Source organism: Nomascus leucogenys, unplaced genomic scaffold (genome assembly GCF_006542625.1).
Source record: "Nomascus leucogenys isolate Asia unplaced genomic scaffold, Asia_NLE_v1 Super-Scaffold_285, whole genome shotgun sequence".
NCBI lineage: Eukaryota > Metazoa > Chordata > Mammalia > Primates > Hylobatidae > Nomascus > Nomascus leucogenys.
Genome location: NW_022095770.1, coordinates 934069 through 952840, shown reverse-complemented (window position 1 = coordinate 952840; position 18772 = coordinate 934069). Strand labels below are relative to the sequence as shown.

Genomic DNA, 18772 nt, shown 5'->3' with positions numbered 1-18772 from the left:
AGCTGGCGGCTGAGGGCCCGGCGCCAAGATGCTTCTCAACCCTCGGGGCCAGGGGCAGTCCCAGAGCCACAACAGCCGTCCCATCCTCCTCCTTCCCAGAGACCAGCAGGTGGCACCACGCGGCTGCGCTGTTTTCAGCTGGCTGCCGGCGACTGTGCGAGGCGGAGGTGCAGCAAGGGGGACCGGCTCGCCCCGGCTGGACCCCCGCACCGCCGGCTGCAGCCAGTCCCTGCTGTCGCTGGGGCCCTTGGGCTCAGGAACGCGCGCTCCCTGGGCGGGGCTGGGAGCCAGGTTTGCGGGCAGGTTCCTTCTGAGCTCAGAGCTCAAGCGAGGGAGAGGGGCGGCTCGTGGGCCCCAGGAGGGAGGCGCAGGGGGCCCAGAGCAGGGGGCAGGCGGGGGTGGGAGAAGAGAGGAGGGAAGGGGACGGGCAGGTGCCACCGCCCCACGGGGCTAATCTGCTCCATCTCTGCGAGGGAAGGTGCTGGCTGGTAGCTCCCAGGCGCGGTCTCCAGGGCGCTGGGGCACGTGCAGGGGTGGAGAGAAGCCCTGTGGGCGCCTGTGTAGCTGAGGTCGGGGCGCCTTTCCCTGAATTATCACCACTGGCTGCCGGGGGCCCTGCAGCCACCACCGGGTGTCTGCGTGTTGTCCCCGCTGGGTGAACTGAAGGGAAAGTGATAAAGGAGCCAACTGTGGAAGGGGAGGCCTTGGTGCGGTGGGAATATCTACCCCCCACCCCGCTTAGGTGGCTTATCTGACCCCAGGCAGGACGAGGCCACTCGGGGGGGTAGGAGGGGGCCGGGGAGGGAGGCCTCCACTCTGACAACTTTCTGCCGTTGGACTATTGACCTCCTGCTCCTCCAGGCACCCCTTACCTCCGGGCTGGTGGCTAACATAAGGGGGTTGGTTGGGGGGACTAAGGCAACCACCTCCTCTCAAGACCCTTTCCGGCCCCTATCCCAGGCCCCACCCGTGTGTGAGGCCCCCTCAGAACTTATACAGGGGAAAAGGAAGCCTCCACCAGCCAAACAGAGCTGCCATGCTATCAGACGGTTCCTATATAACGTTTATTTCTGGAAGTTAAAGTAGATACAGCAATATACCAAAAAAAAAAAAAGACAAAAAACCTCACAATAATATAAATTTTTACACTATGAAGTACACATTGGAATTTGAATGCAGTGGCCAGGACAGCAGCTTATAAACCACCTTATAGGTAGGTAAGCAACCCACGGGATTCCCTCGGCTGGGCTGGGGACGGGGAAGGGGCAGTGGACAGGAAGCAGGCAGGGCCTGAGGACCCTGTTCTTTAAGGGGCCAGAATAAGGCTCAGCTCCTCTCAGAACTTTTGCTACAATCAGAGTTAAGACCAGATATACATGCTACCTAAGGCCATGAACTTGACAATATCTGCTCCAGAGAAGCCCGAACCCTCGCCCTAGGTCCCTATGATTTAAACCCAATGGTAAGCCCAAGTCTCACCTTTCTAAATATTCTCTCTGTTTATCAGTTAAGCTTATTATGTACTGAAGAGTATTGCTGGAGAAGCAAGAGCTCTGCATGACACATCAACTGTCTCCAGGCAGGAGGACTGGGGCGAACCTGTTCATCTTAGAGAAGGTCCTCTCCCCCTTAATTCAGAGACCAGCTAATTTGATCTAACAAACAGAATTCTACAGAAACTCTGATCAGCTGAGGCAAGGTGGTTTTCAGTCGCCAAATCCGGCCATGCCTCTGGGTCAGAGGCAGCCCACCCAGCACGTGCTAGGTGTTCCCATACACACAGGAGAGGCGAGCTAGCTGGCCAAGGCGGGCAGGTGGGGAGGCCCTCTAGCTGTTCTGCCTCACCTGTGGGGCCCCAGCAGGGAGGAGTCACCAGCCTCGGAGGCCAGGTATACACCCTCATACGAGGGCAGACTCAAGTTTATCAGTAAGCCTTTGCCCTGCATGAACTGAATGGAGACTCCATTACAAGTGCCGCTGGATATCACCAAGAAACTGGCTAAGAACCATATTCCCTGAGCTCAACCAGACACGTCGCTGGGGCCCCATAGTCTGCATCATGTCCAACCTGTGTCTCTCCCCCTCTTCTTCTGTGAGGTCCTGAGACCAGGATTCCTAAAACAAACAGGACGAGGGACCTTTAGACATGCGAGGAGACATGCCACTAGCATTGTCAGGGGGACTGGGGTCGGGAAGGCGGGGCAGGAAGGAAGCCAGAATCAGAAGTATCCCAGCCCTGATAAGGCACCCACAGAAACAACCTAGCCTCTGAAACAGCAGATCAAGTCCAGGCAGAAAGGGAGTCAAGGTTGCAGGCACCCTCTGCCCAGCCTCACCCACTAAAAGGCCAATACATTGCAAAGGAAAATAAGTCTATTTATAAAAAAAAGTCTAAAATGCTTAGATTCTCCTTAAACCTTCCTATTTCAACACCAAAGGCCAGGCTGCAGCTTCAGATGTCTTAAGGGTTTGACCTGAAGCCCGTTTCAGGGATTATATAAATTACCAGCCTGAAGGAAGCTGAATGCTTAAAGCACCAAGGAGGCTGTTAACTGAAGTTTCTTTTTTTGTTTTGTTTTGGTTTTTTGTTTGTTTGTTTTTGAGACAGAGAGTCTCACACCGTCACCTGGGCTAGAGTGCAGTGGTGCAATTTTGGCTCACTGCAACCTCCGCCTCTCGGGTTCAAGCGATTCTCCTGCCTCAGCCTCCCGAGTAGCTGGGACTACAGGCGCCCGCCACCACACCCAGCTAATTTTTTGTACTTTTAGTAGAGACGGGGTTTCACCGTGTTAGCCAGGCTGGTCTCGATCTCCTGACCTCATGATCCACCTGCCTCGGCCTCCCAAAGTGCTGGGATTACAGGCGTGAGCCACCGCGCCTGGCTGCTGAAGTTTCTCAAATACAGAAAGGCTATGCTGATACAGTGTTTTTTGCCCTTTAATTGTTATTATTTCTTAATTTAAAAAGAAACCTAGGGCTTAGATAGTCCTATCTTCTATCTGGATGTCAGCAAGGTTAAAAAGTGCAATGCCAGGAGTATGTAGCTACAGGTGGCCTGTGGCATTTGCTTGCAGAAACAGGCAGAAGGATGCCGCAGGCACCAGGAGGCACTTGTCTAAGAACAACAACAACAATAACAAAAAGCTGCTGAGAAAGGAGGGCAGGGGAACAAAACAACACAAGACATTTCCTTTTTCTCCCTCTAGCCACCCCCCCGCCACATCCCCTGATCATGGGTCTCAGAGAACACATCCTTATTTGCATTTAGATAAAAGCAGATCACCCACATTCACTCATTTCTCTATTTTTAAAAGTGCCCAGATTGCTCAAAGATACCAGAAGTAGGAGATTAAAAAAAAAATCTGGAACCACAAAGTTAGTAGTTTCAGATGATCTGGGGTTTGGCTGTGTGAGGGGTGGCGGAACGCAGGTAGGCGCCTCAGTCGTATCTTTCTGCAGCTTCCGTTCTCAGCTCCTCACATGGGGGAGGTAGCGCACTCCGAGGTCAACTCCATGTCAAAGGTGAGGGACTCTGGAGGGACAGACAGGGAAAACTAGTTCAGTTGTCCACGCTCTGCAACTGGCAGGCCACGCCCCCAGCCCTTCAGAGGACAGGGCCCAGGCTACCACTGCTATCCAATCTCCTGCCCCTTAAGGCCCAGGGATGGTCAGAAAAGCCAGATTTACTCTCCTCCCTAGAGGACCCTGCCTCTGGAAGGGTCCTTTCTCCTTCCCACCTTAACTGATTCCCAGATCTCCATGTTTACAGAAGATCTAAGGCTGTCCTTCGATCTTCTGCCCTTGATCTACTGTTTAATTCAGGAGCCCCAAGACACACGTGGCCACCAAGCATTTGGGATTTGGTTTGTCCAAACTGAGCTGTGCTGTGGCTGTCAAAAGCCCACTGGATTTTAAAGGCTTAGTATGAAAAAAAAAGAATAAAAAAAGGTCTCAACTTTTTATTTTCTTTTAGTTTAGTTTTGTTTATTTGAGATGGAGTCTCACTCTGTCGCCCAGGCTGGAGTGCAGTGGCACGATCTCTGCTCACTGCAACCTCCACCTCCCAGGCTCAAGCGACCCTCCCACCTCAGCTTCCTGAGCAGCTGGGATTACAGGCATGCACCACCATGCCCAGCTAATTTTTATATTTTAGAGATTTTGGTCAGGCTGGTCTCGAACTCCTGACCTCAAGTGATCCACCCACCTCGGCCTCCCAAAGTGCTGGGATTACAGGCATGAGCCACCCACCCAGCCTCAACTTTTTCTGAAATGTTAAATTGAGAGGATGTTGGATTTAGTGGGTTAAATAAAATATATTGTAAAAATTAACTTCGTCTATTTCCAGTGTGGCCGCTAGATTTATACTCATACATGTGGCATTCATACCATTTCTTTTGGAGAGCAAACCTCTAGAACCTCCTACCATTCCGAGTGACCAGCTCTCGGTGTGTACATGTGAGAGCATCACACAAAGAGGACCAACTTCCCTTATAGGGACAAAGTCTGTCAACCAAATACTCACCAAACTGCCCTCCTGCTGAGGGTTCAGCACCTTCACCATTATTTCCAAACTGCATCAATGAATCTAAAGTGCGGGGGGACATCGGCAGGTCAATGGTATTGCTGCAGGTCGTTCTGTAGGAAATGGGGGGCAGCAGGAGGGGAAACGGGGGGTTGACAAGACACAATGGAAAAAAAAAAAGAACAAAACACACACACACAAGCCATCAAACTCTGGTTTCCAACAGAAAAATAAAAGCTCAAGCTTTTGAAACACACAAGGTCACTTTGAGTACTAAACATAGCCCAGGGGCTTCCAACCCTTGGCAGATTAACTCTCACCCAGTGTCCTATTCCCAGGGATAACTCAGGGTATTAGAAATGAAGGCAAAATCGGGAAAGGAAGCCACTTACGGTGTCACACAGATAAACTTGGTCTTCAGGTATGGGGCAGCGCCTGGGAAGAAGAAAACCAGTTTTCTCACTGACTGTGACTTCGCTTTCAGTAAGCAGAGCCGGAGGAAGCCATCTGCCTCGGCAGGACTGATTTGAAACTCACTCCATCCTCATGCCAAGATTGTCTGGAAAGCTCCATCTGCCCCTCAGCGTTGTCCGCCCTCATCTATACTATTTGATCTCCTAGGCACTAGCAGCTTTGAACTTCAGTTCTTCGCACAAAGCTGTCCTGAGCTGCAGAGAGACTTTTCAGCATAACCTTTTCCCACCTGAGCCTAGACTAATGCCAACCTTGTGTCCCTTCTTTCCCTAGATTATGTAAAAGTTTAACAGCCTCCACGTGGTCTGAGGATTCTATTCCGGCCTGGTCATATCTCTTAGATAACTTCTCTGCGTGCAGGAACCGAGCCTGTGTAGTCTTTGCATGGTGTCCAGCCTAAATACCAACATCACCGAGTCTTTAAAGAACATGGAGACTGCTAATGCTTGTGGTTCCAAAGCCAAAGGCTATATCTCTTATTCCTACCAGCACTAATCTGGCCTCTACCACATTTTTGGATGAGGGCATGAGTAACTTTCTAGTTGGATAAATACATCAATCAAAAAGCACCAAAGAGAATGTGACTTTGTAAGGCAGTACAATTGCTTCAACTAGAGGACCGGAGACCTGGGTCCAGGTACATCTTCAATAGCTAAGAGACCTGGAGCAAGGCATGGTCTCTCTCTTCTGTTGCTATTGTTGTTGTTGTCGTCTTGAGACAGAGTCTCACTCTGTTGCCCAGGCTCAAGTGCAGTGGCACAATCTCGGCTTACCACAACCTCCTGCTCCCGGGTCAAAACGATTCTCCTGCCTTAGGCTCCCAAGCAGCTGGGACTACAGGTGGCACCACCATGCCTGGCTAATTTTTGTCTTTTTTTTTCTTTTGAGATGGAGTCTTGCTCTCATGCTGAGGCTAGAGTGCAGTAGCGCCATCTTGGCTCTCTACAACCTCTGCCTCCAGGGTTCAAGTGATTCTCCTTCATCAGCCTCCTGAGTAGCTGGAATTACAGGCATCCGCCACCGTGCCTAGCTAATTTTTTTTTTTTTTTGTAATTTTAGTAGAGACGAGGTTTCACCATGTTGGCCAGGCTGGTCTTGAACTCCTGACCTCAGGTGATCCGTCTGCCTCACCCTCCCAAAGTGCTAGGATTACAAGTATGAGCTATCATGCCCAGCCTTGGCCACAATGCCCAGCCCATGTTCTCATTTATGTATAAAATAAGAGGGAGGGGGAAGACAAGGTGCCAATTTTCTATGAGCTTTGTCATTTATAATTCTTGTTCTACAGTTAGAAATGCGATGACGGGAATAAAATGAATTTTAGATGCTGAATGCTTACACCAAGAGGTCAAGGAACCTTGGGGATACTGGCATGAAATCTGGGGAATTCAGGTGAACAAACCATTGAGAAGGCATGGGGTGGGGTGGGGTGGGCTGAGAACAGCACGGTCATAAAACATGAGGCTTAGACAGAACCTGAGGGATCAGAGAGCATGATGACCATGTGAAAGAAGGCACTGCAGAGTGGCTCTTGGCCCGCCATCTGAGTTTACTTTGGGCCAAGAAACTGATCAATTCAGTGCAGAATTCAAAGGAGCTACTGAGGCAGGGCTCCAGTGTCTTATAAATCCAACCATTTTGGCCCAGCCCTTAGGGAGCTGACACCCTAGACAGAAAAGGATTTAATTCTCCAGCAATCAAGATAGCTGAGGGCAGGCACAGTGGCTCATGCCTGTAATCCCTGCACTTTGGGAGGCTGAAGCAGGTGGATCACTTGAGGCCAGGAGTTCAATCAAGACCAGCCTCACCAACATGGGGAAACCCTGTCTTTAATGAAAATACAAAAATAGCTGGGCATGGTGGCACGCCTGTAATCCCAGCTACTCAGGAGGCTGAGGCAGGAGAATCACTTGAACCTGGGAGGCAGAGGCTGCAGTGAGGTGAGATCGCACCACTGCACTCTAGCCTGGGCAACAGAGTGACAGACTGTCAAAACAAAACAGAAACAAGGCCGAGCACTGTGGCTCACGCCTATAATCCCAGCACTTTGGGAGGCCCAGGCGGGAAGATCACTTGAGGTCAGGAGTTCGAGAACAGCCTGGCCAACAGGGTGAAACCCGGTCTCTACTAAAAATCCAAAAATTAGCCGGGCATAGTGGCACATGTCTGTAATCCCAGCTACACAGGAGGCTGAGGTATGAGAATCTCTTGAACCCGGCAGGCAGAGGTTTCAGTGAAGCAAGATCGCGCCGCTGCACTCCAACCTGGGCGATAGAATGAGACTCAGTCTCAAAAAAAAAAAAAAAAAAAAATGTGTGGCTTTGTACAAGATTGTAAACGTACTTTATCTAATTTGTAAGTAGCTCCGAACCTCTCCCTCAAGCCATAAGGAAATGCTATGTGGGCTTCCAGTAGAGAAGGAAGAGAGAAGAGTCTTGGGAGGATAATCTAACCCTTAGAGCCTCATACCATAATACTGTTGTGATGGAAATAGAGAGGAAATGGTCACATGCTCATCATCCTTAAGGCACCAATTTTATAATAACATAGGGACACCCCCATACCCTTCATTACATGGAGTCCCTTAGGGCACACTCCTCTCAGCAAGGCAAGGCAAACTACTCAAGTAATTAGTTCCTTTATCCTGATGAGTGCCTGGCCCCTGAGGAAACGCTGACATCGCTGGGCAGGAAAAGACCTGGCCTCCCAGCCCACAGGAAGGGTGATGGTAATGGAGGATGCAGCCTCAGACTGGGAGGTGGGACCTTGAAAGCAAAATGAGTCAAAAGGACCAGCCGTGGGACCCCAACGTCCTCTGCAGAAGGAACAAAGAGCCGTGTGGCAGGGGCTGATAAACAGATCTCCCAACTGAAGCACACGTGCAAAGAGAGATAGGTGGCAGACAGGAAGTGAGTAACTCTTACAGCGGGAACAAGACTCAGGACCCCAACAAAGGAGAAAGGCAACAGTCAATTAGCTCCAGCTCCCTCTTCCAAGCCCCATTCTGCCCCATCCCAAGAAATCCCTCAAAAGGAATTCCTAGGAAAAAGTGGGAGGGAAGTTGGTAGGTTTCTGTGTGTGTGCTATTTGGACAAAAACAGTTTTTTCAACAGCAACTGGGGCAAGGCGCCAACCCTAAAGGATCACATTAAAGAGCCCATCATTAGGCCAGGCACAGTGGTTCACGCCTGTAATCCCAGCACTTTGGGAGGCTGAAGTGGGCGGATCACCCGAGGTCAGGAGTTCGAGGCCAGCTTGGCCAACATGGAGAAACCCTTTCTCTACAAAAAATACAAAAATCAGCTGGGATGGTGGCGCAAGCCTATAATCCCAGCTACTTGGGAGGCTGAGGCAGGAGAATTGCTTGAACCGGGAGGTGGAGGTTGCAGTGAGCCAAGATGGCGCCACTGCACTCCAGCTTGGGTGATAGAGCAAGACTCAGTCTCAAAAAAAAAAAAAAAAAAAAAAAAAAAAAAAAAAAGCCCATCATTGGCTTAATGATTACAGAAAGTTAAATAAAACAAAGAATGACAAATCAGAGACTCCCCATCAAGGCCTGCACAGAGAACCCAGAGAGCCAGAACAGCAAGTGCTGAATGGGAACAGACAGGGCCGCCCCTCCACACTGAGGACAGCTTCAGAGACTACAGTTTTGTTTCGTTTTTTTCTTTCTTTTCTTGTGTGTGTGTGTGTGTGTGTGTGTGTGTAGTGGGGTCTTGCTATGTTGCCAGGCTGGTCTTGAGCTCCTGGCCTCAAGTGATCCTCCTGCTTCAGCCTCCCAAAGTGCTAGGACTGCAGGTGTGAATCCCCATGCCCAGCTGAGATTACAGTATTTTTAATTTCTCTTTTTTTTTTTTTGTGAGACAAGGTCTTGCTCTGTCACCCAGGCTGGAGCGCAGTGGTACAATCACGGCTCACTGCAGCCTCAACCTCCTGGGCTCAAGCAATCCTCCCACCTCAGCCTCCCAAGTAGCTAGGACGACAGGCACAAACCACCACACCTGGCTAATTTAAAAAAAATTTTTTTTGTATAAATAGGGTCTCACTATGTTGTCTAGGCTGGTCTCAAACTCCCAGGCTCAAGTGATCCTCCCGCCTGGGCCTCCCAAAGTGCTAGGACTACAGGCATGAGCCACTGCGCCCAGCTAAAATAATTTATACATAACATATAAGTACATATCCTCTTACACATTAAAATATACCTTATTTTCAATAGTTGCACATTCTAAATACCAATCCCTTGCCCCTCCACCCAGTCACTGTCTTCCCCTTCAAACATGATGCTCCCAGCTCTTCTACTCTGGTGTAAACCATACTCCCATGCAGCTAATACTAATTTCCACCAGAAACCCTTTCTTCAGACCATCTAGCACGCTGACATGGTTCAGTTACAGGCAAAAAGCCATATGCTGGGCTGAAATCTGGGCCTCAAACCTTCTAGCATCTACTAAGAAGCACTGTGCCAGCAGGGCATCCTGTTAACTGCCCTCACTTTCCCTTCTTGTGTTTTAGGCATGTTTTGGTGGACGTATGTGTATTAATCCCCTCTTTATTTTTATTTTTTGACACAGTGTCTCACTCTTATCAGCCAGGCTGGAGTGCAGTGGTACGATCACCGCTCACTACAGCCTTGAATTCCTTGGCTCAGGTGATCCTCCCACCTCAGCATCCCAAGTAGCTACGACTACAAATGCGCGCCACCACATCGGGTAATTTTTTTATATTTTTTGTAGAGATGAGGTTTCACCATGTTGCCCAGGCTGTATCCCCTCTTTAGACTCATGCATGGAGCAGGAACTGCACTACTCTAAGTGATTCTGATTCTCCTCACAGATCCCATCGGTCACCCCAACAAAAGCACTCACTACAATTCTTTCCCATAAGGAGAAATAATGATCCCCCAGGTTATTCAGGCATTTGCCTATCTATCCTCCAAGGATCCCAAAATTTCCAACTTTTCCCAAAAATTAAATGCCAGGAACATGGAAAATCAACAACTACCTGGGTCAGCTTCAGGATGCTCCTGGCTCTCTGGCCGACAATACTTTCCGAATGCCTCCTCCTTGGGAATGTCAGGGTAGAGATAGACCAGCGGAGACACCAGGATATTGGTAGCATCCATGATCTTATAGCCCATGATGATTTCAGCAAATGACATGTTGTTCAGCTGCTGCTTGGTGTATGGTTCCACGGACTGGATCTGGGTCTTACCTGTCACAGGACATGGGAAGGAAAGATCATGGAACCTACAGCTAGGTCATCTCAGAGAAAACTGCCCATTTTTTCTTTCCTCGAAGGGGAAAAGACTTAAGCCACCCTAGTGTTGAGACCCTGAACACCCTGTTCAGTGGCCTGGCACTGTGGAAATATTCAGGCTGGCTTCTAATTAAGAAGAGGCCACCAGTTGGGTCATAGAAAATAAACTTGAATATAACTACTTGCGTAAGATTTACTAACAGGGTTAAGTAGAAAAAGAGATGAAGAATACAATTTAAGTTGCAAAATTCTCAACAAATAGTCACTGGAGCAAGCAAAACAAAGGCAAACCAATCCTTCTGCTGGAAGGATTTAGAAGTCACCCAAATGTGTTTTGCGAGTCTGCGTGAGACAGGGAGTCGAGGCCATCTCCACCCACCAGGGGGCAGTAGGCGCTTGGAACTAGAAGCGGTGATGAGGCCTCAGCAGCTGCCAGGAGGTGGGGTGGGTGGGAGCCTCGCTTACCACTGATGTCCTTCTCCACCCAAGTGAAAGTGACGCCGCCTTCTTTGCTGCTTTCACTGAATCTTAGCAGGAAGGTGCCTGGAGGCTTAGTGCTCAAGATGGCCCGCTCCCGCTCCTTACTGATAAAGCCCATGATGTACCTGGAGCCAAGGAGGAGGAACAGTGTTGTTATTGCTAACAGGGCATCCATCCCCTGCCACTGGCTTGCTGAGAGCAGGGGACTTGGTTACATCTGTGCACACTCTGTCCAACCTACCCTTCGTTCCAAAGGGCCAGGATGTACTTTTTCACAAGGTCAATGATATTGTCCAGCCAGACCCAGAAGGAGAAGCCCTTGCCAGCCATGTTTTCCTGGAGAAAAGAGCAATGGGAAAGCCAAGTCTACTGCCATCCCAGCCTTTCCCTTCCTAGGGGTGCAGTGCATCACCCAAATCCTCAGGCCCGTCTACCCTCAGGCAGGTCCAACTGGCCACTGGACCAAGAGTTCAGGGCCTTCAAGCCAGAGCCCTCAACGGCAGCCGTGCAGGTGAGCATTCCCATTCCCAAGAGAATTTAACAAGATTGCTTACTTTGCAAAATTTAGCCCATGTGATCTGACACCCTGAATAATTCACACCAGGTCCTGAGGGAAAAGAAAAAGAGTCAAGTAGTACATTTTCAGCTTGGGATCAAGAGGTTATTTCTTAAAACAGAACACACACACATTCGTCCCACAATGGGCCACAAAATAATTGGCTTTCACATCTTTGAAGGTGGCCACTGTTGGGTGTGTGTGTGCATGAGGACAAACACCACCCCATCATTTGACCCACTTTTGTTGCCGGGTAGCCCAGCAAGGATGGAGGGTGACGTAACAAGTTCCCCTGCTCTTCCCAGTCTCAGGTGGCGGGCTGGGAACCAACAGCAGCACTCACTAACAAGCTGACATCGGGTGTCAGACAAGTGTATTTGGTGGCAACAGCTTTATTAGGACAAAGCTACTTCTAGCCCAGGTAGCACATAAAATATTCCACTAATTCTTTTTAAAAAACTAGCCTAGGCTGGGCACAGTGGCTTACGCGTGTAATCCCAGCACTTTGGGAGGCCGAGGTGGGCGGATCACGAGGTGAAGAGACGGAGACCATCCTGGCCAACATGGTAAAACCCTGTCTCTACTAAAAATACAAAAATTAGCTGGGCGTGGTGGTGGGCACCTGTAGTCTCAGCTACTCTGGAGGCCGAGGCAGGAGAATTGCTTGAACCCAGGAGGCGGAGGTTTCAGTAAGCCGAAATCACACTACTGCACTCCAGCCTGGGCAACAGAGCAAGACTCGTCTCAAAAAAATAAATAAATAAATACACAAACAAAAAAAACAACTAGCCTGTAGTTTATTAAAAAAAATGGACAGGGAATGTCAAGCCTTTAGCGCCACCTTCCAACACACACTTAAAAGATCTTCTGGCCGGGCACGGTAGCTCATGCTTGTAATCCCAGCACTTTGGGAGGCCGAGGCGGGTGCATCATGAGGTCACGAGATCGAGACCAGCCTGACCAACATGGTGAAACCCCCGTCTCTACTAAAAATAGAAAAATTAGCTGGGCGTGGTGGCACGAGCCTGTAATCCCAGCTACTCGGGAGGCTGAGGCAGGAGAATTGCTTGAACCTAGGAAGCGGAGGTTGCAGTGAGCCGAGATCGCGCCACTGCACTCCAGCCTGGTGACGGAGCGAGACTCCATCTCAAAAAAAAAAAAAAAGATCTTCTAAGGTTAGATAGAGTGGGTGAATGAGACAGCAACCAGGAGAAAAGAAATCTACCTCCCACCTCAAAAATGATCACCTCGACTGAAAACTTCAAACTGTCTGTGCACCCGAACTCCCCAATTTGATGAAGCCCCTGTTTCCTGGCACCAGCACAGCGCCTTGCTCAGGAAAGAAACATGGCCTAATGCTCAGTAGACATGGCCCAGATGAACAGCCCTATGGGCCGGATCCCTTTTCTGGGCGGGCGGGAGAGAGAAGGGGTGAAATGCGGACCCAAGAGTTTCTCTGCCAGTGTAGTCAGCTGCTCGATGCTCAGTCCTCGCTTGGTGGTGGAGGAGAATTGCCAGCTCAGGACCTCAGCCACCTGATCCCAGGTTCCAATTGGGGGCTTGGTAAAAAAGTTTACGTTCTATTGGAAAGAACACATTTGCTTGTTTAGATGAGGGATGGTGCTCATTGTCTATACTAGGTACCCCTAAGTCGCAAGAGATCCCGGGGCACCAACTAAAAGGAGGCGGCACTAACCTTGGGATTGTTGGTCAGCATGTTGTACCACAGGATGGACGCCCAGGCATTTGGCATCTGACAGATGTTGGAGATCACCACAACTGGCAAGGAGTGGGTCTGCGGAGGAAGTGGGGACTGAGCTGGGGAGGCAGAGGGGCTCTCACAGCCTCGGAAACCTCTTCACCCGCATCTCATGGGGCTCAGAATGAAAGGACATGCCATAAACCACACCCGCTGCCAACTCTAGGCGAGGAGTGTGAGTCAGCTCAGTCGGCCCTCAGAGTGGAAAGAATGCCCAGCGTGACCACACAACTCGGGCTGCTGTTGGAACACACCGGTCCCTTGTAAAACCTGACTTTGCTCAGAGCTTGACTCACAGTCCACAGATTCCCCATTTTTAAGACCTTGGAGGCATTCTCCAAGACTTGAAGCTATATCTTCACATGAAACAGGGAGGTCTCAGGAATCAAAGACCAGCATTCCTGCTTTTCTAGGTGTATCTTTTTTTTTTTTTTTTTTTTTTTTTTTGAGACGGAGTCTCGCTCTGTCGCCCAGGCTGGAGTGCAGTGGCGCGATCCCGGCTCACTGCAAGCTCTGCCTCCCGGGTTCACGCCATTCTCCTGCCTCAGCCTCTCCGAGTAGCTGGGACTACAGGCGCCCGCCACCACGCCCGGCTAATTTTTTTGTATTTTTAGTAGAGACGGGGTTTCACCGTGGTCTCGATCTCCTGACCTCATGATCCGCCCGCCTCGGCCTCCCAAAGTGCTAGGATTACAAGCGTGAGCCACCGCGCCCGGCCTTTTCTAGGTGTATCTTAATTTAAAAATCAAGAAAGTTGGGAAAGGAGAATGTCATTGCCACGATTTTCTGTATACTAAACACACTGGCTGCTAAGACTCTTATGCCCAAACTTTATAAAGTCAGTTCTAATTTCTTTTTTTTTTTTTTTTTTTTTTTGAGATGGAGTCTCACTCTGTCACCCAGGCTGGAATGCAATGGCACAATCTCAGCTCACTGCAACCTCTGCCTCCTGGGTTCAAGTGATTCTCCTGCCTCAGCCTCCCAAGTAGCTGGGATTATAGGCGCCCGCCACCACGCCCAGCTAATTTTTGTATTTTTAGTAGAGACAGGGTTTCGTCATGTTGGCCAGGCTGGTCTGGAACTCCTGACCTCATGATCCACCCGCCTCAGCCTCCCAAAGTGCTGGGATTACAGGCATGAGCCACCGTGCCCGGCCAATCAATTTCTAAATAGAGATTTTCATATCAAGTTTGCTGAAAGCTGAATATACACACATCTTCTAAGCACTCAAGCAAGACTTTATTGCCAGATGGGATGCCAAGGATTTTTTTGGAGAAAATTAAGCAAAAATAAACACAGTGTTACGCAAACAGTAATCATTCCACCTTCTCTTGTAAAAATCCCAGTGGAAGTTTTTGTCCTGAGTCACCCCTGCATGTAGCCTCTCACCAATTCTGCTGCAGAACTTACCTCTAGGTCAATCTTGAGGCCTTGGTGATACACCTCGGTCTCAAAGGTGATCAGGTGCAGCTCCTCAGTCACAATCAGGGAAGCCTACAGTAACGAGAAGGACACTCTTAGGCCAGGTGTGGTGGCTCATGCCTGTAATCCCAGCACTTCGGGAGGCCAAGGCAGGAGGATTGCCTGAGCCCAGGAGTTCGGGACCAGCCTAAGCAGCACAGCAAAATTCCGTCTCTGCAAAAAATACAAAAAATTAGCTGGGTGTGGTGGTGCACACCTATAGCCCCAGCTACTCAAGAGGCTGAGGTGGGGGGATGGCTTGAGCCTAGGAGATGGAGGCTGCAGTGAGCTATGATTGTGCCACTGCACTCTAGCTGGGGTGACAGAGTGAGACCCTGTGTTAAAAAAAAAATTAAAAGGCTGAACGTGATGGCTCACACCTACAATCCCAGCACTTTGGGAGGCCGAGGCAGATGGATCACGTGGTCAGGAGTTTGAGACCAGCCTGGCCAATAATTTGGTGAAACCCCATTTCTACTAAAAATACAAAAATTAGCTGGGCATGGTAGTGGGCACCTGTAGTCCCAGCTACTCAGGAGGCTGAGGCAGGAGAATCGCCTGAACCCAGGAGCAGAGGTTGCAGTGAGCTGAGATGGCACCACTGCACTCTGATAGAACGAGACTCTGACTCAAAAAAAAAAAAGAAAAAAGAAATTGAATTCTAATTCATTTTTAATACTCTTTTTCTGATTATAAAAGTAATATATTCAGAGTTTAAAATGCAAATATCACAGAGACAGTCTAGAATAGCCATGGATACCAACAGCAGCACTAATACACATAGCACTGCTGGTATATTCCTCCAGAATTTCTTAATATACATATGAATACACATAAGAGTGTAGTGTATTTTTAAAACACATATACTAATATACTATTCAAATTATTTTACATTTTGCTTTTTCTAAATATGTCATGTACATTTTCCCATATCATTGCATACAAGCTACTTCACTCTACTGTCAAGTAAAATTCCACGTTTTTTAAAAGGACGGCTACATTTTATTTTATTTTATTTATTTTTTTGAGACAGAGTTTCACTCTGTTGCCCAGGCTAGAGTGCAGTGGCAAAATCTCGGCTCACTGCAAGCTCCACCTCTCAGGTTCAAGGGATTCTCATGCCTCAGCCTCCCCAGTAGCTAGGACTACAGGCGTGCACCACCATACGCAGCTAAGTTTTGTATCTTTAGTAGAGACGAGCTTTCACCATGTTGGCCAGGCTGGTCTTGAACTCCTGACCTCAAGTGACCAGCCTGCCTTGGCATCCCAAGGTGCTGGGTGTGAGCCAGCACGCCCAGCTAGGGCTGCTACATTTTAAAGAGGAAGAACTGTTCGGGGGACAAACGTGAGAAAAAGAACACGGCATCACAATTTTTAAAAATGACTAAAAACTAGCTTTCGGTCACATGTACCTTTTTTTGTTTGTTTGTTTAAAGTTCATTCTTGACAATAAGAATCCAATAATCTGAATCAATGAAAAGCAGAAAATAAGGGGGATAAAGAACAAGATGGGTTGTTGTTTGTTCGTTTTATTTACTCTTTTCCTAAGCAAGCTAACACAAGGTGGTCATTTATTTTAAAGTTTAACTCAGATCTGTTGTTTTTACACCCTCGATCCCACCTCAGTGGGAGAGAAAAACAGGGCACTAAAAATGGAGCCAAGCAGCGTCAGCCGCAGGAGCTGGATGGGCAATTTGGAAAGCCCCAGGCAAGGTGGAAAGCTGCTTTGTACCACATGGGTGTGGAGAACCGCTCACCAAGGGACTTTCCACTGCTCCTTAAGTAGGAGCCAACTCCCAGATATTCACGGAAATATTCCAAGCCAGAGAGCTCCATGGCACATGGAACTTCTGTTCATGTCACTTTGGCCTGAAGTGACTTTTTGGAATAACTACAGCTGAAAGAACAGGTTGATGTTTCTAATTCTGGGGATTAAGAAGGATCTTTACCCCCTCTCTCCCTCAAGGAAAACACCCCAGTTGTCTTTCATCCCCAAGAAAACTTACATCACAATTGGCTCGGCCCCCATTCCCACATCTCTGCTCCCTCAGGGTCTGTAAGAAAAGAAAAAGGCAGGTGTCCTGTGAGGCTCTCCCCAGCCCTCTCCCTCAGCCAGAGGCCCTTTGTGAAGGGGAGCTCCCCCCACATACCAAGTGTTTGAATTCTGCAGAGAGGCTGCCATTGTTGGATTCTTCCATGTTCATCACTTTTGTGTTTGTGCCCAGAATGTTAAATTTCCGGGATCTGAATCACAGGGGAACAATCAACTATGTAGGTGACTGAGTAGCCGGAGGATGAAGTTAGGTTAAACAGAACAAAAGGAAGCCTCTAGGCTGAACTTACCCTCTGAGAGCTGCAACGTCCCCAGAGTCTCTGTAAGAACACAGACCGTTGTTAATAAAATAGGCTCTGTGTTTCTTCAAAAAGCCTACTTTGACCACCTGCTATTTACTCTCATGAAAAAACCTCTGTGTTCCTGGGCATTTCTTTAAACTATTCAGTTACAGGTGATGAGCGCAACATAACACCTTTGCGTAGCAGGCACAGTTGATTGCCTACCACCTTTGTCAACTCCCTTATTTCATTATTTTCCAGTGCATTCTCATGACATTTCCACATAATCACATCAACTAAAAATAAGTATGCATTTTATCTTTTCTTTTTTTTTTTTGAGACAGAGTTTCACTCTTGTTGCTTAGGCTGGAGTGCAATGGTGCGATCTCGGCTCACCACAACCTCCACCTCCTGAGTTCAAGTGATTCTCCTGCCTCAGCTTCCCGTGTAGCTGGGATTACAGGCATGCGCCAACACACCTGACTAATTTTGTATTTTTAGTAGAGACGAGGTTTCTCCATGTTGGTCAGGCTGGTTTCAAACTCTCGACCTCAGGTCATCTGCCCGCCTCAGCCTCCCAAAGTGCTGAGATTACAGGCGTGAGCCACTGCGCCCAGCCACATTTTCTCTTTTCTTTTTTGAGACGGAGTCTCTGTCGCCCAGGCTGGAGTGCAGTGGTGTGATCTCAGCTCACTGCAAACTCCACCTCCCGGGTTCATGCCATTCTCCTGCCTCTCCTGAGTAGCTGGGACTACAGGTGACCGCCACCACGCCCAGCTAGTTTTTTTGTATTTTTAGTAGAGACGGGGTTTCACTGTGTTAGCCAGGATGGTCTCGATCTCATGACCTCGTGATCCGCCCGCCTCGGCCTCCCAAAGTGCTGGGATTACAGGCGTGAGCCACCGCGCCCGGCCCACATTTTCTCTTTTCTAATGTCGTCAAAGGGTATATGTATTTTACATCCTGCAAGGTATTATGAAATTTTGAGTGTTCCATTATATGGTAAAGTGTGGAACAATTAAAAAAAAGAGATCTATTCTTTCCACATGCTATGTATGGAAAGAATATATAACAACGTTTCGGTCAACAACAAACTGCATATATGAAGGTGGTCCCATAAGATTATAATGGAGCTGAAAAATTCCTACTTCATTGAGATGTGTTACAATTGCCTACGGTATTCAGCACAGTAACATACTCTACAGGTTTACAGCCTACCACCAGTAGGCTCTGCCACATAGCGTAGGTGTGCGGTAGGTTCTGCCACCCAGGTTTGTGTAAGGACTATATACTCCACAATGTTTGCACAACAAAATTGCCTAATGATACATTTTGCAGAATGTATCCCAGTCATTAATTAACACATGATCTCAGTCTTATATATAATATGCATGAATGACACGTACAAGTAAAAAACTAAACAAAGAAAAAGAGGGACTGGTTGTCACAATAGCAACCACAAATCAAATCTGTGCCCCCAGCTTTGTGGCTTTGTTCAGACATGTAAATGACAACGCACCCCAAGCCTTTTGAAAACTTTTGTCCACAAAATAAGATCTCTGAATAAAGATAGAGTCTCTAGTTCAAATGATGTCTGTCAAAGTTCTCATTTTTCTATTCCTCATTTGAAAAAAAGAACTAAGATAGGAGTACTTACTTGTCAATGCACACTTTAATTTTAAGCTGATAATTCAACTCAGGGAATTTGACCAGCAACCTATTTAAAAAGAAAAAATCCAAGGAAAAAAAGTCAGTAAACTCTCCCATAAGCTTTTCTTGAAGAAATGTAAAATTCATAATTCTTCATTTCCAACAGGTAAATAGGCCAAGCTGTCTATAATTATAGGCTCACATCTATAATCTCAGCATTGTGGGAGGCCAAGCTGGGAGGATCACTTGAGCCCAGGAGTTCCATAACAGTCTGGGCAAC

At 48.3% G+C, this 18772-nt stretch overlaps 1 protein-coding gene across 5 annotated transcripts in view; it reads right to left on the bottom strand.

The window, feature by feature from the left end:
• Positions 1–1045: 1045 nt before the first annotated feature.
• STAT3 (signal transducer and activator of transcription 3) overlaps positions 1046–18772 on the bottom strand; it is a 76563-nt gene continuing 58836 nt past the window's right edge. The window contains exons 11-24 of one of the 5 annotated variants that reach the window (XM_003279462.3): positions 18500–18559; positions 16852–16881; positions 16659–16752; positions 16515–16562; positions 14458–14541; positions 12985–13083; positions 12733–12868; positions 11287–11339; positions 10974–11068; positions 10718–10857; positions 9995–10207; positions 4915–4957; positions 4523–4635; positions 1046–3532 (exon numbers count right to left, since the gene is read on the bottom strand). In XM_003279462.3, coding sequence (XP_003279510.1) covers positions 3477–3532; positions 4523–4635; positions 4915–4957; positions 9995–10207; positions 10718–10857; positions 10974–11068; positions 11287–11339; positions 12733–12868; positions 12985–13083; positions 14458–14541; positions 16515–16562; positions 16659–16752; positions 16852–16881; positions 18500–18559 — 1264 coding nt within the window. In that variant the 3' untranslated portion in view covers positions 1046–3476. The remainder of the gene's footprint in view (positions 3533–4522; positions 4636–4914; positions 4958–9994; positions 10208–10717; positions 10858–10973; positions 11069–11286; positions 11340–12732; positions 12869–12984; positions 13084–14457; positions 14542–16514; positions 16563–16658; positions 16753–16851; positions 16882–18499; positions 18560–18772) is intronic. The other 4 variants (XM_030808115.1, XM_030808114.1, XM_030808113.1 and 1 more) reach the window with 4 other exon arrangements.